The sequence below is a fragment of the Hypanus sabinus genome, chromosome 4 (genome assembly GCF_030144855.1).
Source record: "Hypanus sabinus isolate sHypSab1 chromosome 4, sHypSab1.hap1, whole genome shotgun sequence".
In the NCBI taxonomy this organism is placed as follows: domain Eukaryota; kingdom Metazoa; phylum Chordata; class Chondrichthyes; order Myliobatiformes; family Dasyatidae; genus Hypanus; species Hypanus sabinus.
In genome coordinates this window covers 74,427,795-74,443,566 of record NC_082709.1, presented here as the reverse complement: position 1 = coordinate 74,443,566, position 15,772 = coordinate 74,427,795, and the positions used below count along the sequence as shown (strand labels likewise).

At 47.2% G+C, this 15,772-nt stretch overlaps 1 protein-coding gene across 2 annotated transcripts in view; it reads right to left on the bottom strand.

Annotated features, from left to right (window-relative positions):
* The window catches only part of lss (lanosterol synthase (2,3-oxidosqualene-lanosterol cyclase)), a 122,243-nt gene that overhangs the window by 18,087 nt on the left and 88,384 nt on the right, over positions 1-15,772 (bottom strand). For both annotated transcript variants that reach the window (XM_059967423.1, XM_059967422.1), the window contains 2 exons: positions 13,475-13,624; positions 12,434-12,530 (listed from right to left, as the gene is read on the bottom strand). In XM_059967423.1, the coding sequence (XP_059823406.1) occupies positions 12,434-12,530; positions 13,475-13,624 (247 nt within the window). The remainder of the gene's footprint in view (positions 1-12,433; positions 12,531-13,474; positions 13,625-15,772) is intronic.

Sequence of the window (15,772 nt, the reverse complement as noted above, 5' to 3'; positions counted from 1 at the left end):
CTTCCCGTGTGACACGGGTGCTCAAGTGAGCGTGCTGCCAGCATCGCCTGTGGGTGAGAAGGCAAAGGGCAACGAAACCTTGCCAGAGGCCGCCAACGGCAGCAGGATCCAGACCTACGGGACATGATGGGTGAATCTCTGTTTCAGTGGGTGACATTGCACATGGGACTTCGTCCCGACTAAAGTGGCTAGACCTCAGCTCAGTGAGGATCTCCTGTGTGCCCAAGGACTGTTAGTTGATCTGAAGAACTGCTGACTTGTGGACATTAAGGACTGTGGATCGTTACCCCGTTCCCCACAGCGATTCTGTCAAGCACATGCATCATCACTCGACTACTGGGCCAATTCCCAGACCTCACCGAGCCCACATTCTCCACCACAGTCCAAAATATGGTGTCAAGCACCACACTTCTACAACTGGCCCGCCAGTCCACGCCCGCACGTGTAGACTGGACCCAGATAAGCTGGCAGCCACGAAGGCTATTTGCCAACAGGGAACGACTCAGCATTGTACGCCAGTCGAATATCCCGGGGTTCACCCCTCCACATGGTCCCCAAGTGTGATGTTGGTGCTGCCCGTGTGGTGATTATTGATGCCTCAATGAGGCCACCACCCAATTGTTACCCAGCACCACGCATTCAGGACTTTTCGGCACGTTTTTTTCCCCAAAAATTGATCTAGTTAAGGGCTACCATCAGGTGCCTGTGTGCTCGGAGGACATTCCAAAACAGCTGTGATACCCCTGCTCTGCCATTGAGTCTCTGTGCGTACCGTTTGGACTGGAAAATGCAGCATAGACTTTCCAACCGCTGATGGATTTTGTGTTAAAAGACCTGGATTTTCCCTTTGTTTACCTGAATGATATACTTGTCGCTAGTGTGCCCAAATCTGAAGACGTATCTCGTCTCCGCACACTTTTCAAGCACTTAAGCCAACATGGTTAACCCTGCTAAATGCCAGTTTGGGTTGCCAACCATCGACTTTCTCAGCCATCACAGGTGTGAAGTGCCTCCCATCAAAAGTAACCACTATTATGGATTCCACCCCCCCCCCCCGCACTATGAAAAACTACAGGAGTTTTTAGGTATGGTAAATTTCTATCACCCCTTCATTCCACGAGCTGCTGAACTATGCTCCCCCGTATAAAGGCCATACCCCTAATCAAGTACTTGACTGGTCAGCTGACATGACCAGGGCATTTGATGGTACCAAACAAGCTCTTTCTAAAGGCTGATTTATACTTCTGCGTAGGTTCTACGCCATTGTGAGCATTTATACTCGTGTGTTGGTGTGTCTGCGTCGCTCCGCAATTCACTGCCAAAACACTAGTCCGCGCTGGGGTTTCTCTGCCACTGTGTAGAGTTTCTTTGTGTACTTCAAACAATGGCGACTGAAACTGAGCGCATCATGCTGGAGCTGATAAGTGTTGAACTAGGGTTACTCTTACTGAAATTACTGCAGCGCAGAAAAGAGAGAAGACGTCGGAGGAGATGGTGTGTACGGCCATTGAACGGATTGAGGCAGAGGGAGGGTGAATTTCTGTGCTTGTCTGGCCGCTGAGAGACATGGACGAGGAATTGCATTTCAAATATTTTCGGATGTCGGCAGGTAGATTTGAGGATTTGGCTCATCGTTCAGAAGCAACCAGAAATGTAATGATACCAAGCGGACCAATCACAGTTGTTGTGGTCTGCATCGCCGTGACGCGTAGTTACATTTTTGGGAAGGTGCACGTCAGGCTACGGCGTAGGGTACACAGCTATGCCGTACCTATGTCGAAGATTTGACACAGAAGTATAAATTGTCCTTAATGCGACCCTACTGGTCCGAACACACCTATAGTCATGACTACTGACGTCTCAGAGTACGCTGTGGGTGCTGCGCATGAACAGCCGGTTGGAGGAGCATGCCAGCCGCTGGCCTTCTTTGTACAGGAAGTACAGCGCATTTGGCCATGAACTTCTTGTTCTCTATCTGGCTGTCCGCCATTTTTGTTTTCTTCCAGAGGGTCGCCATGTCACAGTGTTCATTGACCACAAACCCCTCATGCACATGATGGCTAAAATATCAGACCCTCGGCCTGCACGGCAGCAACGCTCCCCCCCCTCCCCCGGCCTACATATCTGAGTTCACAACGAGTATACAACATATCAAGGGGAACAATAATGCCCTGGCTGATTGCCTCTCACAGCAGCCATCGAGTCCGTACACAGGATATCAACCCAGAGGTCCAGGCCTACTGAACAGCAGTCACAGGCCTGCAGTTGGCTGACATTAAGTTCGGGGAAGCCGGGGTTTCTCTCCTGCACTATGTCTCAATCGGTTGCCCTTTCCCATTGTGCCCACAGACTGAAGACAGGCTGTTTTTGATTCCATACATGGCCGTCGCATCCAGGCCAAAAGGCCTCACAGAAGCTGGTTGTGCTAAAGTTTGTGTGGCACGGTCTCAGAAAAGATGTGTTTGATTGGACTGCAGCCTGCATGGAGCTCCAGTGGGCAAAAATTAGTTGTCATGTTCAGGTGCCATTGACACCTGAGCGATGGTTTGACCATGTCAACGTGGACCTTGTGGGTCCTCTACCCCCCTCCCGCAGTTTCACGTACCTCCTTACCATGGTGGACTGTACCACCAGGTGGCCAGAGGTAGTTCCTCTAGCATCAGCGACAGCCACGGACATGTCTCGGGTGTTCATCAGCACATGTGCTGCTCGGTTTGGCACCCCATCTGATATTTCCTTCACCACGGGTCCCAATTCGTATCAGACCCCTGGGCTGCGATGGCCCAGAACCTTGGCGTTAGGCTACATCACACCCCGGCAAATCACCCGCAATCCAATGGCCTTTGCGAGTGGTTTTACTCCTCAAGGGCTCCCCTGACCGATGAGTGTTGACAGAGTCGACTCCCATGGGTCTTGCTGGAGCTCAGAACAGCTCCAAAGGAGGACCTGCAGTTGCCTGTGGGCAAGTTAGCATATGGGCAGCCATAACAAGTGCCAAGTGATTTCATTCCTGACCTCATGACCACCTCGTTGGCCTCTTCGTAGCTAAATGGCCTAATTCTGCTCCTATGTCTTACAGTCTTATTATTCCACCCTCTTCAGTGAATCCCACTGCTTTCCACCTATTCCTACCTCCCACCACACTGTACAGCACTCTTGTTAACTTACGTTCCACCTCGTTTGCTTTTCTCCACCATAAGGCACACTGACATCCTCTTAGACCCCTTATGATGGACTCCTTAAGGCGGTTTATATTTTGGAACATGGAGAAAACACTTTTATCATAGATAATGAGGTAAATCATAACGTATTTTGGTAGATCGCCTTAAACCGGCCCACTAAGACCTGGAGTATTCCACTATCATGGCCCTGCCGTCATGACGTGACCACGAGTGTGTCAATGCACCTCTGGATGAGCCAGAGGCACCCGCGGTTCCGCCACCCAATGAACACAGGACCCGAGTCCCAGCTCGAGACAGGCTGACAATGCAGGATTTAGTGAATTCTGGGGTGCGGGGGCTGTGTAAGGTAACGTAATTGGGAGATATGTACATAATTCACAACCACCGAGCTGGGGGGTCACTTTAAGAGGATGGTATGAAGTGATGAACTGATACGCAAGGATTTTTAGGGTGCTTTGGTGTTTAGGGTTCCAGGTTTTGGAGTTCAATAAAATGTGTTACAGGTTTCATTAAGTATAAAACACTTCATTTCACCTACATTCAGATCTGACAGAATATAAACACTTCCAATTAATGCCCTGGGCATCCAGGGATACAAAATACAAGTACTGTCTGAAAGTATTTGTTATCGGGGAATCCAATAGTGTATAAAGACCCACTGCATCCATGCCAATCATTCATCAAGGACTCATCTATACTGTGCCTTTGGCGAGGATCTTTGTGTCCTCACTGGCTTACTAACCCTGGGATTATAGACCAGCGAGTCTTGCGTCAGTGGTGGTCAAGCTATTGGAAAGGATTCGTAGATACAGGATTTATCAGCACTTGGAGAAGCAGAGACTTGGATGGCTCAGGGGCAGGAATGGTTACTTTGAGTGCCAGGCTTTAGATGTTTCAGAAAGACAGGGAGGGAGGCAAAAGAGGTGGGGATGTGGCACTGTCAATCAGAGATAGTGTCACGGCTGCAGAAAAGGAGGAAGTCATGGAGGGATTGTCTATGGAGTCTCTGTGCATGGAAGTTAGAAACGGGAGGGGGTCAATAACTCTACTGGGTGTTTTTTAAAGACCAATTAATAGTAAAAGGGACATCAAAGAGCAGATAGGGAGACAGATTCCAGAAAGGTGTAATAATAACAGGGTCGTCATAGTGGGAGATTTTAATTTCCTAAATATTGATTGACATCTCCTTGGAGCAAGGGGCTTAGATGGGGTGGAGATTGTTAGGTGTGTTCAGGAAGGTTTCTTGACACAATATGTAGATAAGCCTACAAGAGGAGAGGCTGTACTTGATCTGGTATTGGGAAATGAACCTGGTCAGGTGTCAGATCTCTCAGTGGGAGAGCATTTTGGAGATAGTGATCACAACTCTATCTCCTTTACCATAGCATTGGAGACGGATAGGAACAGACAAGTTAGGAAAGCATTTAAGTGGAGTAAAGGGAAATATGAGGCTATCAGGCATGAACTTGGAAGCATAAATTGGAAACAGATGTTCTCAGGGAAACGTACAGAAGAAATGTGGCAAATGTTCAGGGGATATTTGCGTGGAGTTCTGCATAGGTACATTCCAATGAGACAGGATAAGGATGGTAGGGTACAGGAACCGTGGTGTACAAAGGCTGTTGTAAATCTAGTCAAGAAGAAGAGCTTACGAAAGTTTTAAAAAGCTAGGTAATGATAGAGATCTAGAAGATTATAAGGCTAGCAGGAAGGAGCTCAAGGAAGAAATTAGGAGAGCCAGAAGGGGCCATGAGAAGGCCTTGACAGACAGGACCAAGGCATCTTACAAGATGTGAAGAGCAAGAGGATAAGATGGTAACAGAATATAGTACTAACGTGGAGGATCAGAGGGATCTTGGGGTCTGAGTCCACAGGACACTCAAAGCTGCTGTGCAGGTTGACTCTGTGGTTAAGAAAACATACGGTGCTTTGGCCTTCATCAAATGTGGGATTGAGTTTAAGAGCCAAGAGGTAATGTTACAGCTAAACAGGACCCTGGTCAGACCCCACTTGGAGTACTGTGCCCAGTTTTGTTCACCTCACTACAGGAAGAATGTGGAAGCCATAGAAAGGGAGATTTACAAGGATGTTGCCTGGATTGGGGAGCATGCCTTATGAGAATAGGTTGAATGAACTTGGCCTTTTCTCCTTGGAGCGAAGGAGGATGAGAGGTGACCTGATAGAGGTGTATAAGATGATGAGAGGCATTGATCGAGTGGATAGTCAGAGGCTTTTTCCCAGGGCTGAAATGGCTAGCATGAGAGGGCAGAGTTTTAATGTGCTTGGAAACAGGTACAGAGGAGATGTTAGGGGTAAGTTTTGTTACGCAGAGTGGTGAGTGCATGGAATGGGCTGCTGGCGATGGTGGTGGAGGTGGATATGATAGGGTCTTTTCAGAGACTCTTGGATAGGTACAAGGAGCTTAGAAAAATAGAGGGCTATGGGTAACCCTAGGTAATTTCAAAGGAAGTACATGTTCGGCACAGTAATGTGGGCCGAAGGGCCTGTGTTGTGCTGTAGGTTTTCTATGTTTCTCTATTTCTATGTTTCAGTCTGATTAGCGATTGTCAGCTTGGCTGTGAGGGTCAGGTCTTGCCTAACGAGCCTGAAGAGCAGATTGAAGGTCAAGCAGTAGATGTGGTGGATATGGATTTTAGGAAGGAGTCTGACAAGGTTCCCCATGGTAGGCTCATTTAGGTAGTCAAGAAGCACGAGATCCAAGAGAACTTGGCTGCTTGGCTTCAGAACTTGAATGCCCACAGAAGGAAGAGGGTAGTAAGAGATGGAGTATATTCTGTTTGGAGGCTGGTGACCAATGGTGTTCCATGGGGATCTCTTGTGGGACCCCTGTAAGTTTTCAGGAGTGTGGTGTCAATAGTAGTGGTGGTTACAGAGGCAGCTAGGTTAGGGATATTTAAAAGATTCTCAGATGCACACATGGATGAAAGAAAAATGGAGGATGGATATGTGGGAGGGAAGGGTTAAACTGAATTTAGAATAAAAGTTCAAAAACCATGGGCTGAAGGGCCGGTTTCATTTATGTTCTATATTAATTGACCCAGAGAGTACAGAAATGCAACACCTCAGCACTGGCTCCACCTCGGGCCCTGATCAATTTGGAATTGTGCCATCGGGTTTGACACGGCAATGAACTTCACAGAACATAACACCCTACAGGCCCTTAGCCCAAGACCTGTTAACCAATTCTAAGATCAATCTAACCCTTGCCTCCTATAAAAGCTTAATAAAAATGGAGCCTTGAATTGAATGAGACTGGATTCATGGGCAAATGGTTGGTGAGAAGATGGGCCGAACGGCCCGTTTCCACACTGTACTACTCTATAATTTTATGACCAACATAAACTCACCTCCAGCGACCCTATTCAATTTCCCACATCCCCACGAACTTACTCCAGGTTGTACTACGCACCCCCACCTTCGGGGCATATTTACTGCGACCAATGAAACTACCAGCCCATGTGCCTTTAGATTCAGATTCCGTTATTGCATACAGCTCAAAACCTATAGCGAAATGTATTGCTGTAGCAACTACCAACACACCCAAGGTTGTGCTGGGGGCAGCCCGCGAGAGTTGCCACACATCCCAGGACCAATATAGAGAGCACACTATTTTTAGCACAGCAACACAAGCAACAACAACAATAGCAAAACATGTCACTCTCCTAAATTCTATGCAGCGCGTTTCTACAACTACTCTCAGTGGCCATTTTATTAAGCACACCTGTACACTTGCTTGTTAATGCAAATATCTAATCAGCCAATCATGTGGCAGCAACTCAATGCATAAAAGCATGCAGACATGGTCAAGAGATTCAGTTATTGTTTTGCCCAAACATCAGAATGGGGAGGAAATGTGATCATGGAATGAATGTTGGTGCCAGACAGGGTGGTTTGAGGAACTACTGATCTCCTGGGATTTTCATGCACAACTTTCTCTAGAGTTTGCAGAGAATGGCATTGTACACAAAAAAAATCTAGTGAGCAGCGATTCAAATTAACAGGAAGGCTAGCGTAATTCAAATAACTGCATTACAGCAGCGTTCAGAAGAGCATCTCTGAACACACAACACTTTGAACCTTGAAGTGGATGGACTACAGCAGCAGAAGACCACGAGCATGCACTCAGTGGCCACTTTATTAAGTACCAGAGGTACCCAATCAAGTGGCCACTGAGTGGAGATTGCAATTGGACTAAACAACCATTAACTGAAAATTCTTAACACTGAGGCTATGTCACTCAATCACCTTGGTGACGGGTCACTAACCTGAATCACCCACATGATACTCCGGTGTTCCAGCTGGCTCACTTTCCACTTATTAGGTTTAACACTGATTCACAGCAGAACAAATATAATCATTACAACACACACTAAATGCTGGAGGAAATCAGCACGTCAGGCAGCATCTATGGAAAGGAATAAACAGCTGACATTTCAGGCCAAGACCTTCATGACCTGCTGAGTTTCTCCAGCATTTTGTGTATGTGCTACTCAAGATCCCCAACCTCTGCAGAATCTGACTTGAATATGATCATTGCATCTGCACGTGACTGGGTCAGGATCTCAAACCTGCACAGGTTAGATTATGGAAATCACGTAGTTGAGGGTGGTACAATGGTAACAATTACACAGTCACATGGATAGGAAAGGGTTAAACAATATGAGGGAAGTACAGGCAAGCTAAATGGAGAAAGTATAGGAAGGATGAAGTTCTTTACAGAGATAGCAGTCGATCCATGGAATGGCCTGTCAGGATTGGTGGTAGGGGGAGGTACGTTAGGGAAATTTAAGAAGTTCTCTGTGCACCGCATCATTAGGAGACATTGGAGTGTGCATAATTAGGTACTTGGCAAAGACCAAACAAAAGTTAGGTTTAAGCGGAGTGGTCATTGTGTGAGTGGGCCAGTGTTGGAGCAAGGAGTTCAATCTTTGGCTCGTGGAGGCTTCAGCGAGGAGGGCCGGAAGCTGTGGGTAGATTTTTTTCTTTCATATTGCACAATTACAGCGCTGGGGGATGCCAGGCAGGGTAGTGCTTTTTGCAGGACATGGGAAAGCAGGTAGACCTCCTGACATCTTCACCTGCACGAAGCGCACCCAGCTTCAGCTTCTTACAGACCATGCCAGAAATGGAACTAATGAACTCTGGATTATTCGTGATGTGAGGGGCTGATCAACAGGCGATACAGGGCGGTGGTTACATCCGAGGTCTAGGACAAAGGTAACTGGGTGACCTTCAGGAGGGGGTTCCCCCCAACAACAGCTATACCGCTTGGCACTGTTGAGGGGGTGACCTAGCAGAGGAAAACGATGCAGTCGGGCTCTGCGCCTCAGAAGGGAAGGGGGAGAAGAGATAGGGGATAGGGGAACAGACAGGAGGTTCTGTGGACAGGAATGAGATTCCCAGATAGTAGGTGCCAAGTTCAGGGACATCTCAGATCGAGTCCACACCACTCTTAAGTGGGAGGGTGAGCATCCAGAGGTCATGGTCCATGTTGGCACCAATGACGTGGGTACGAATGGTGATGAGGTCCTGCAAAGCGAGTTCAGGGCATTAGGTGCTAAATTAAAGGACAGAACCTCCAGGGCTGTGACCTCAGGATTGCTATCTGTGTCGCGTGCTAGTGAGGCCAGAAATAGGAGGACAATACAGTTTAACACATGGCAAAGGAGACTAATACCTTTGCGGTAAGATTTGGTAGTGCTGCACATGTAAACGAGTGGGGGGACGGGGTTTAAGCTAGAGTTGCAGGGGGGTGGGAACCGAACCGCAGGAGCAGATAGTGGAGTAGTTGTGAGGAAAGTTGTTGTTAAGCCTACATACAAAGATTGAGAGTGGTGGGACCAATGTTCTGAGCTGTGTATATCTCAACGCAAGTATTATAGGAAAGGTGGGTAAACCTAGGGCATGGATCAGCATATGGAACTATGACGTTGCAGCCATCAGTGAGAGTTGGCTGCGGGGGAGCAGGACTGGCGGCTCAATGTTACAGGGTTCCCCTGTTTCAGACATGATAGAGTGGGCGGGGTGGTGTTACTGGTCAAGGAAATTGTCATGGCAGTGCTGAAACAGGACAGACTGGAGGCTCCTCGACTGAGGCTATATGGGTGAAACTGAGCAATTAGAAATGGATGACCATGTTAATGGGATTATATTAGACTACAAATAGTCCGTGGGATTTAGAGGAGCAAATTTGTAGAGAGATTGCAGACTGCTGTAAGATACACAAGATTGTGATAGTAGGTGATTTTAACTTTCCACATATTGACTGGGACTCCCACACTGTAAAAGGACTAGGAGGGATAGAGTTTGTCAAATGTGTTCAGTAAAGTTTCTTTAACCAATACATCGGGGTCTCAACTAGAGCGAATGTGGTACTGGATCTCCAGTTAGGGAATGAGCCGGGGCAGGTGGCAGAAGTTTGTGCAGGGGAACACTTCGCATCTAGTGATTGTAATGCCTTTAGTTTCAAGGTGATTATGGAAAACAATAGGTCTGTTCCTTGGGTTGAAATTCTAAAATGGGGAAAGGCCAAACCTGCTGGTATCAGATTTGGGACAGGTTGCTTTCTGGCAAAGCTGTACTTGGTAAGTGGGATGCCTTCAAAAGTGGAATTTTGCGAGTGCAGAGTTTGTACGTTCCTGTCAGAGTAAACGGTGGCAAGGGGACTAGGTTTAGGGACCCTTGGTTTTTGAGAGATATTGTTAAGAAGGAGGAGGAGGTGCGTAGCAGGTATAGGGAGGAAGGAACAAATGAGATACTTGAGGAGTATAAGAAATACCAGAGAACACTTAAGAAATCAGGAGGGCTAAACGTCTGCATGAGGTTACCCTTGCAGACAAGATGGAGAATACCAAGGGCTTCTACAGATATGTTAAGAGCAAAAAGATAGCAAGGGTCAAAATTGGTCCTCTGAAAGATCAGAGCAGTAATCCATACGTGCAGCCAAGAGACTCGGGAGACGGACACAGAGTCTACAGAGGTGAGACAAAGCAGCCGTGAGATCACGGACTGTATACAGATTACAGAGGAGGTGTTTGCTGCCTCAATTTACCCACCCTAATTTGGGTGGATAAAACCCCAGGGTCTGACGAGGTGTTCCCTCTGACCCTGTGGGAGGCAAGTGCAGAAATTGCCAGGGCCCTTGCAGAGATATTTAAATCATCCTTAGTGGGAGGTGTGATACTGTAGGATTGAAGGATAGCTAATGTTGTTCTGTTGTTTAAGAAAGGATTTAAAAATAAGCCAGGAAATTACCCAGACATCGGTAATGGACAAGTTTTTGGAAGGTATTCTAAGGGACTGGATATAAGTATTTGGATAGACAAAGTCAACATGACTTTGTGCATAGTAGACTGTGTCTAACAAATCTTAGAGTTTTTCAAGGAAGTTACTTGGAAAGCTGATGAAAAGGAGTGGATACTGTCTACAGGTCTTTGACGAGGAGAGGCATAGAAGGCTAGCCAGGCAGGTTCAGTCACTTGGCATTCAGGATGAGGTAGTAAACTGGATTAAACAATGGCCTTGTGGGTGTAGCCAGGGAGCGGTAGCAGACGGTTAGATCTCTGACCAGAGGCCTGTGACTAATGGAGTGCCGCGGGGATCGGTGCTGGGTCTGTCATTGTTTGTCACCCATATCAACGCAATGGGTGATAATGTGGGTAATTGGATCAGCAATTCGTGGACGACACCAAGATTGGGGGATACAGGGGGTAAAGTTTGCAGCTTGATCTGGATCAGCTGGAAAAATGGGCTGAAAAATGGCAGATAGAATTTAATGCAGATAAGCATGAGGTGTTGCACTTTGGTATGACAAACCAAAGTCTGACAAAGTGATCACAGGACACCGAGGAGTGCAGTAGAACACAGGGATCTGGGAAAACAGATCCATAATTCTTTGAAAATGATGTCACAAGTAGAAAGGGCTGTAAAGAGAGCTTTTGGCAAAGTGGCCTTCATAAATCAAAGTATGAAGTACAGGTGTTGGGACGTTTCACTGAAGTTGTAGAAGACATTGGTGGGGCATAATTTGGAATATCGTGTGCAGTTCTTGTCACCTATCTATAAGAAAGATATCAATCAGACTGAAGAAGTACAAAAAAAATTTACAGGGATTTGGCCGGGACTTGAGGGCACGAGTTACAGGGAAAGCGTGAACAGGTTAGGGTTTTATTCCCTGGAGCATAGAAGAACGAAGGGTACAGATAGAGTAAATGCAAGCTGGCTTTTTCCACTGAGGTTGGGTGACACCAGAAATACAGGTCATGCGTTAAGAGAGAAATGTTTGTTTAAGGGAAACACGAGGGGGTGTTTCTTCACACAGAGCATGGTGAGAGTGTGGAATGAGCTGCCAGTGGAAGAGGATGCAGGTTTGATTGCAACATTTAAGAGAAGTTTGGGTAAGTGTACGGATGGAAGGGGTATGTAGGGCTATGGCTGAAGTGTTGGTCAATGGGATTAGGTAGAATAATAGTTTGGCATGGACTAGATGGGCTGAAGGGCCTGTTACTGCGCTGTAGTGCTCTATGATTCTATTTAAAAGGACTCTGAGGAAGTGGTTGATACAGATACATTAGCAATATATTGAACTAGTACTTAAACAGGAAAGGTTTAGGGGGCACAAACAAAGTGCTAGAGGAACTCAACAGGTCAGGCAGCATCTACGCAGGGAAAATAATAGCTGACATTTTGGGGAGACCCACCATCAGATTTCGAGGCACATGTGCTAAACATGGGCAAACAGACTCTTAGGTTGGCATATTGGTTAACATAGAAACAGAAACCTAGAAAATAGGTGCAGTAGGAGGACATTCGGCCCTTCGAGCCTGCACCGCCATTCAGTATGATCATGTCTGATCATCCAACTCAGAACCCTGTACCTGCTTTCTCTCCATACCCCCCATCCCTTTAGCCACAAGGACTATATCTAACTTAACATCGATCAGATGGGCTGAAGGGTGATTCAAAGTTTAAACTGTAGAACACCAGCAAGATTTACACCTCTAATCTGAAGGCTCTTTGAAGAGAATAAGCTTTGTTTTACATACCCAATTTCCAACAAACGGTTCTGGCCTAAAATGTCGACTCCTTTTCCTTCTTCATAGATGCTGTATTGCTCACAGCACCGTGTGTGTTACTCTGCCTATTCTTTCTCTGAGGTGCAATGGCCAGTGTGAAGATGAAGAAACTCCACTTGTAATAGAAAGCAGAAGCCTAAAGGAAAGGGAACTTACCAAAAACCTCCGATGGGTTCAGGAGCTCCAGGAGCCGTCCTCCGCGCTTCTTCTCGTAGGTGGCAAATCCTCCATCCGGGTTTCTCATGCTGAGTAGCTGCAACGGGACGGGAGGGCTCAGGTGACTACAGACACTGGAGATCAGCAGATCAGACAGCATGTGCGGAGGGGAGCAGGCAGCTGCTGTGACACCTTAATCAGTCCAGGTGAATGCCCATTTTCTTCCAGAACCAGAACTGCTGCCTAACCCACCATCTTCCTTACTGAATTAGGTTTATTCTGGGTCCTTCTGGGCCAATGGCAGAAGTGGCAAGGTAGGATGTGAAACGATACCATCCAGAAAGTCTCTGGTCTGGTATGGGGGAGTGGGGGGAAGAAGAGGGGCTACTGCACAGGACCGAAAGAAGCTGCAGAGGGCCATAAATTTAGTCAGCTCCATCTTGGGCACTAGCCTACAAAGTACCCAGGACATCTTTAGGGAGTGGTGTCTCAGAAAGGCAGCGTCCATTATTAAGGACCTCCAGTACCATTTTCTCACTGTTACCATCAGACAGGAGGTACAGAACCCTGAAGGCACACACTCAGTGATTCAGGAACAGCTTCTTCCCCTCTGCCATCCGATTCCTAAATGGACATGGAACCCTTGAATACTACCTCACTTTTTTAATATATATTATTTCTGGTTTTTGCAGGATTTTTAATCTATTCGATATACATATACTGATTTACTGATGTAATTGATTGATTTTTCTTCTTCTATATTATGTATTGCATTGAACTGCTGTTGCTAAGTTAACAAATTTCATGACACATGCCAGTGATAATAAACCTGATTCTGATAATCAGAGAGGCTTGTGAAAATAAATTCAATCATTTCTTCCAACAGGGAAGCTGGATTGATAGTCGACGGACTGAAGCTGCAAGGGCTAATGGGAAACAGCTGAAGACCAAAATGGACCAGCCTGGCAGACAGAGCCGAGCGGTCTCATTCTGTTCAGTGGAGCTCTACGATTCTCTGACCGGGCGTCGTCCTCAGCTTACCACATTGACAGCGTCAAACAGTCGCTCCTCAGAGATGTGCTCCGTTATGAAGGGGCACTGTTCCTGCAGCAGCATTATTGACTTCAAGCCTTCCGCTGTACAGTCGGCCACAATCCAGCCACAGTCGCGGGTACTGAACGAGAAGCCACCCTGCAACGTACAGCACAGGTGAAGTTACAGCGGGGGAGGACTGTCTGACACAGAGAGCAGACGGGAGAGGGGAGAGTGAGGGCGCGGCTGAGCTGAACTGCCAGAGGAAGAAATCCACTCACGTGACCAGGGATATTAATCCATTTGTTTTATTCTCCTGATCAGGAAACAGACCCTTGTCCCTTGACCTTTGCTCCCACTTGTCAACAATTTAGAAGGGGCATCATAAGGTTTTCTCCAATTGTCTACCCTTACTTTTGCTGGTAATCTCTTCTGAAATGGATGTGTACACAAACATTGCTCCATCCTACTAGTTTTGGTATGTGTTCACGGTGGAGGCAGACACGGTCGGGTAGCAGTTGGCATAATGTTTCACAGTGCCAGTGAAACAGGTTCATTTCCCACCAGTGTCTGTAAGGAGTTTGTATGTCCTTCCCGTGACTGCCTGGGATTCCCTTGGGTGCTCCACTTTCCTCGCACGTTCCAAAGACGTATGGGTTAATGGGTGACATGGCTGTAACTGGACGGCGCGGGCTCGCCGGGCTGGAAGGGCCGTTTACCATGCTGTAAATCTCTAAATGTAACACAGATCCCAAAGTCTGTCCAAGCTACATTCTTCAGTCAGGGCTCCCGTTCCCAAAGCACTGTGACAGCTTCTCCAGCACCCTGGGGCAACTTGCTCATCGGCTGCGGAGACACTGTCTGGCCAGACTACCTAAAATCTGCTCCAAGCATCACAACCAACATTTCCCTCTGTAAATCCTCAGCATCTGTTATTCTGGAATCCTTCTTAATTCCACTTTGCTCAATCTGCTGCTGGCAACTGAGTTCTCTGAGAGAACAGCAGAGCACAGGAACATGATCTTTGACTAACAAACACAGTACCAAACTAAACTAAATCTCTTCTGTCTGGGTTCATACCCTCTATTTCATGCGCATTCAACAGGCCCTCTTGAACAACAGAATCGTATCTGCTTCCATCACCTCCACCCCTGGCAATTCGTTCCAGACACTCTCTCCCTCCCCGTGTCAAAGCAAAACCTAGCTCTACGTGTTTCCTTTGAACTTTCCCCCTCTCACCTGAAATATATATCCTTTCATATTAGACATTTCTACCTTGGGGAAAATTTTAAACTACCTCTCATAATTTAGTTTAAAAACTTCCCTCAGCCTATGCCACTCCAGAAAAAAAATCAAAACTTGTCCAATCTCTCATTAACTCGCACCCTCTACACCAGACAGCATCCTGGTAAACCCCTTTGGCTGCCTCTCCATAGTCACCACATCCTTCCTGATGACAGAAACTAATCAACCTCTGCTTCCGGAGTTCAGCCCGCTGCATCCCCTCACACCACCTACTGAGAACAATCACGTTATCGGAGTATACCGTTTTGGATACTGTTGGTGGGGATGACCTACCAGGAACAAGCTGCAGTGGTCCTGTCTCTGGCACTGAGGTTGGACCCTCGACTAGGAAGGGGAGGAGGGAAGAGAAGAGAGCAGTATTGATAGGGGATTCTATAGTCAGGGGGGCGGATAGGAGATTTTGTGGGGAAGATCGGGAGTCTCGGATGGTATGTTGCTTCCCTGGTGCCAGGGGTCCGAGACATCTCAGATCGGGTGCAGGTTATTCTCGAGAGGGAGGGCAAGAATCCAGATGTTGTGGTTCATGTAGGGACCAATGACGTGGGTAGGATGAGTGAGGGGGTCCTGCGTAGGGAGTTAGGAGCGAAGCTGAAGAGCAGGACCCCCAGGGTAACAATCTCAGGATTGCTATGTGTGCCACGTGCGAGTGAGGCAAGGAACAGAAGGATTATAAAGATTAATACGTGGCTGAGAGGATGGTGCAGGAGGGAGGGCTTCGGGTTTTTAGATAATTGGGGTTTGTTCCAGGGATGGTGGGATCTGTTCCGAAGGGACGGTTTACACCTGAACTGGAGCAGTACTAACATTCTTGCAGGGAAGTTTGCTAGTGCTTCTTGGGGGGGGGGGGGGGTTTAAACTAAATTTGCAGGGGGCGGGGATCCAGAATGTGAGACAGGATAGCGAGAGGAAGAGTAAAGGGCAGGTGGGGACTACACGGTTCTGGAATATTAAGTGTGTAGTAGAGAAAGGTGAGGCGGAACAAGTGATAAGGAAGACACACGT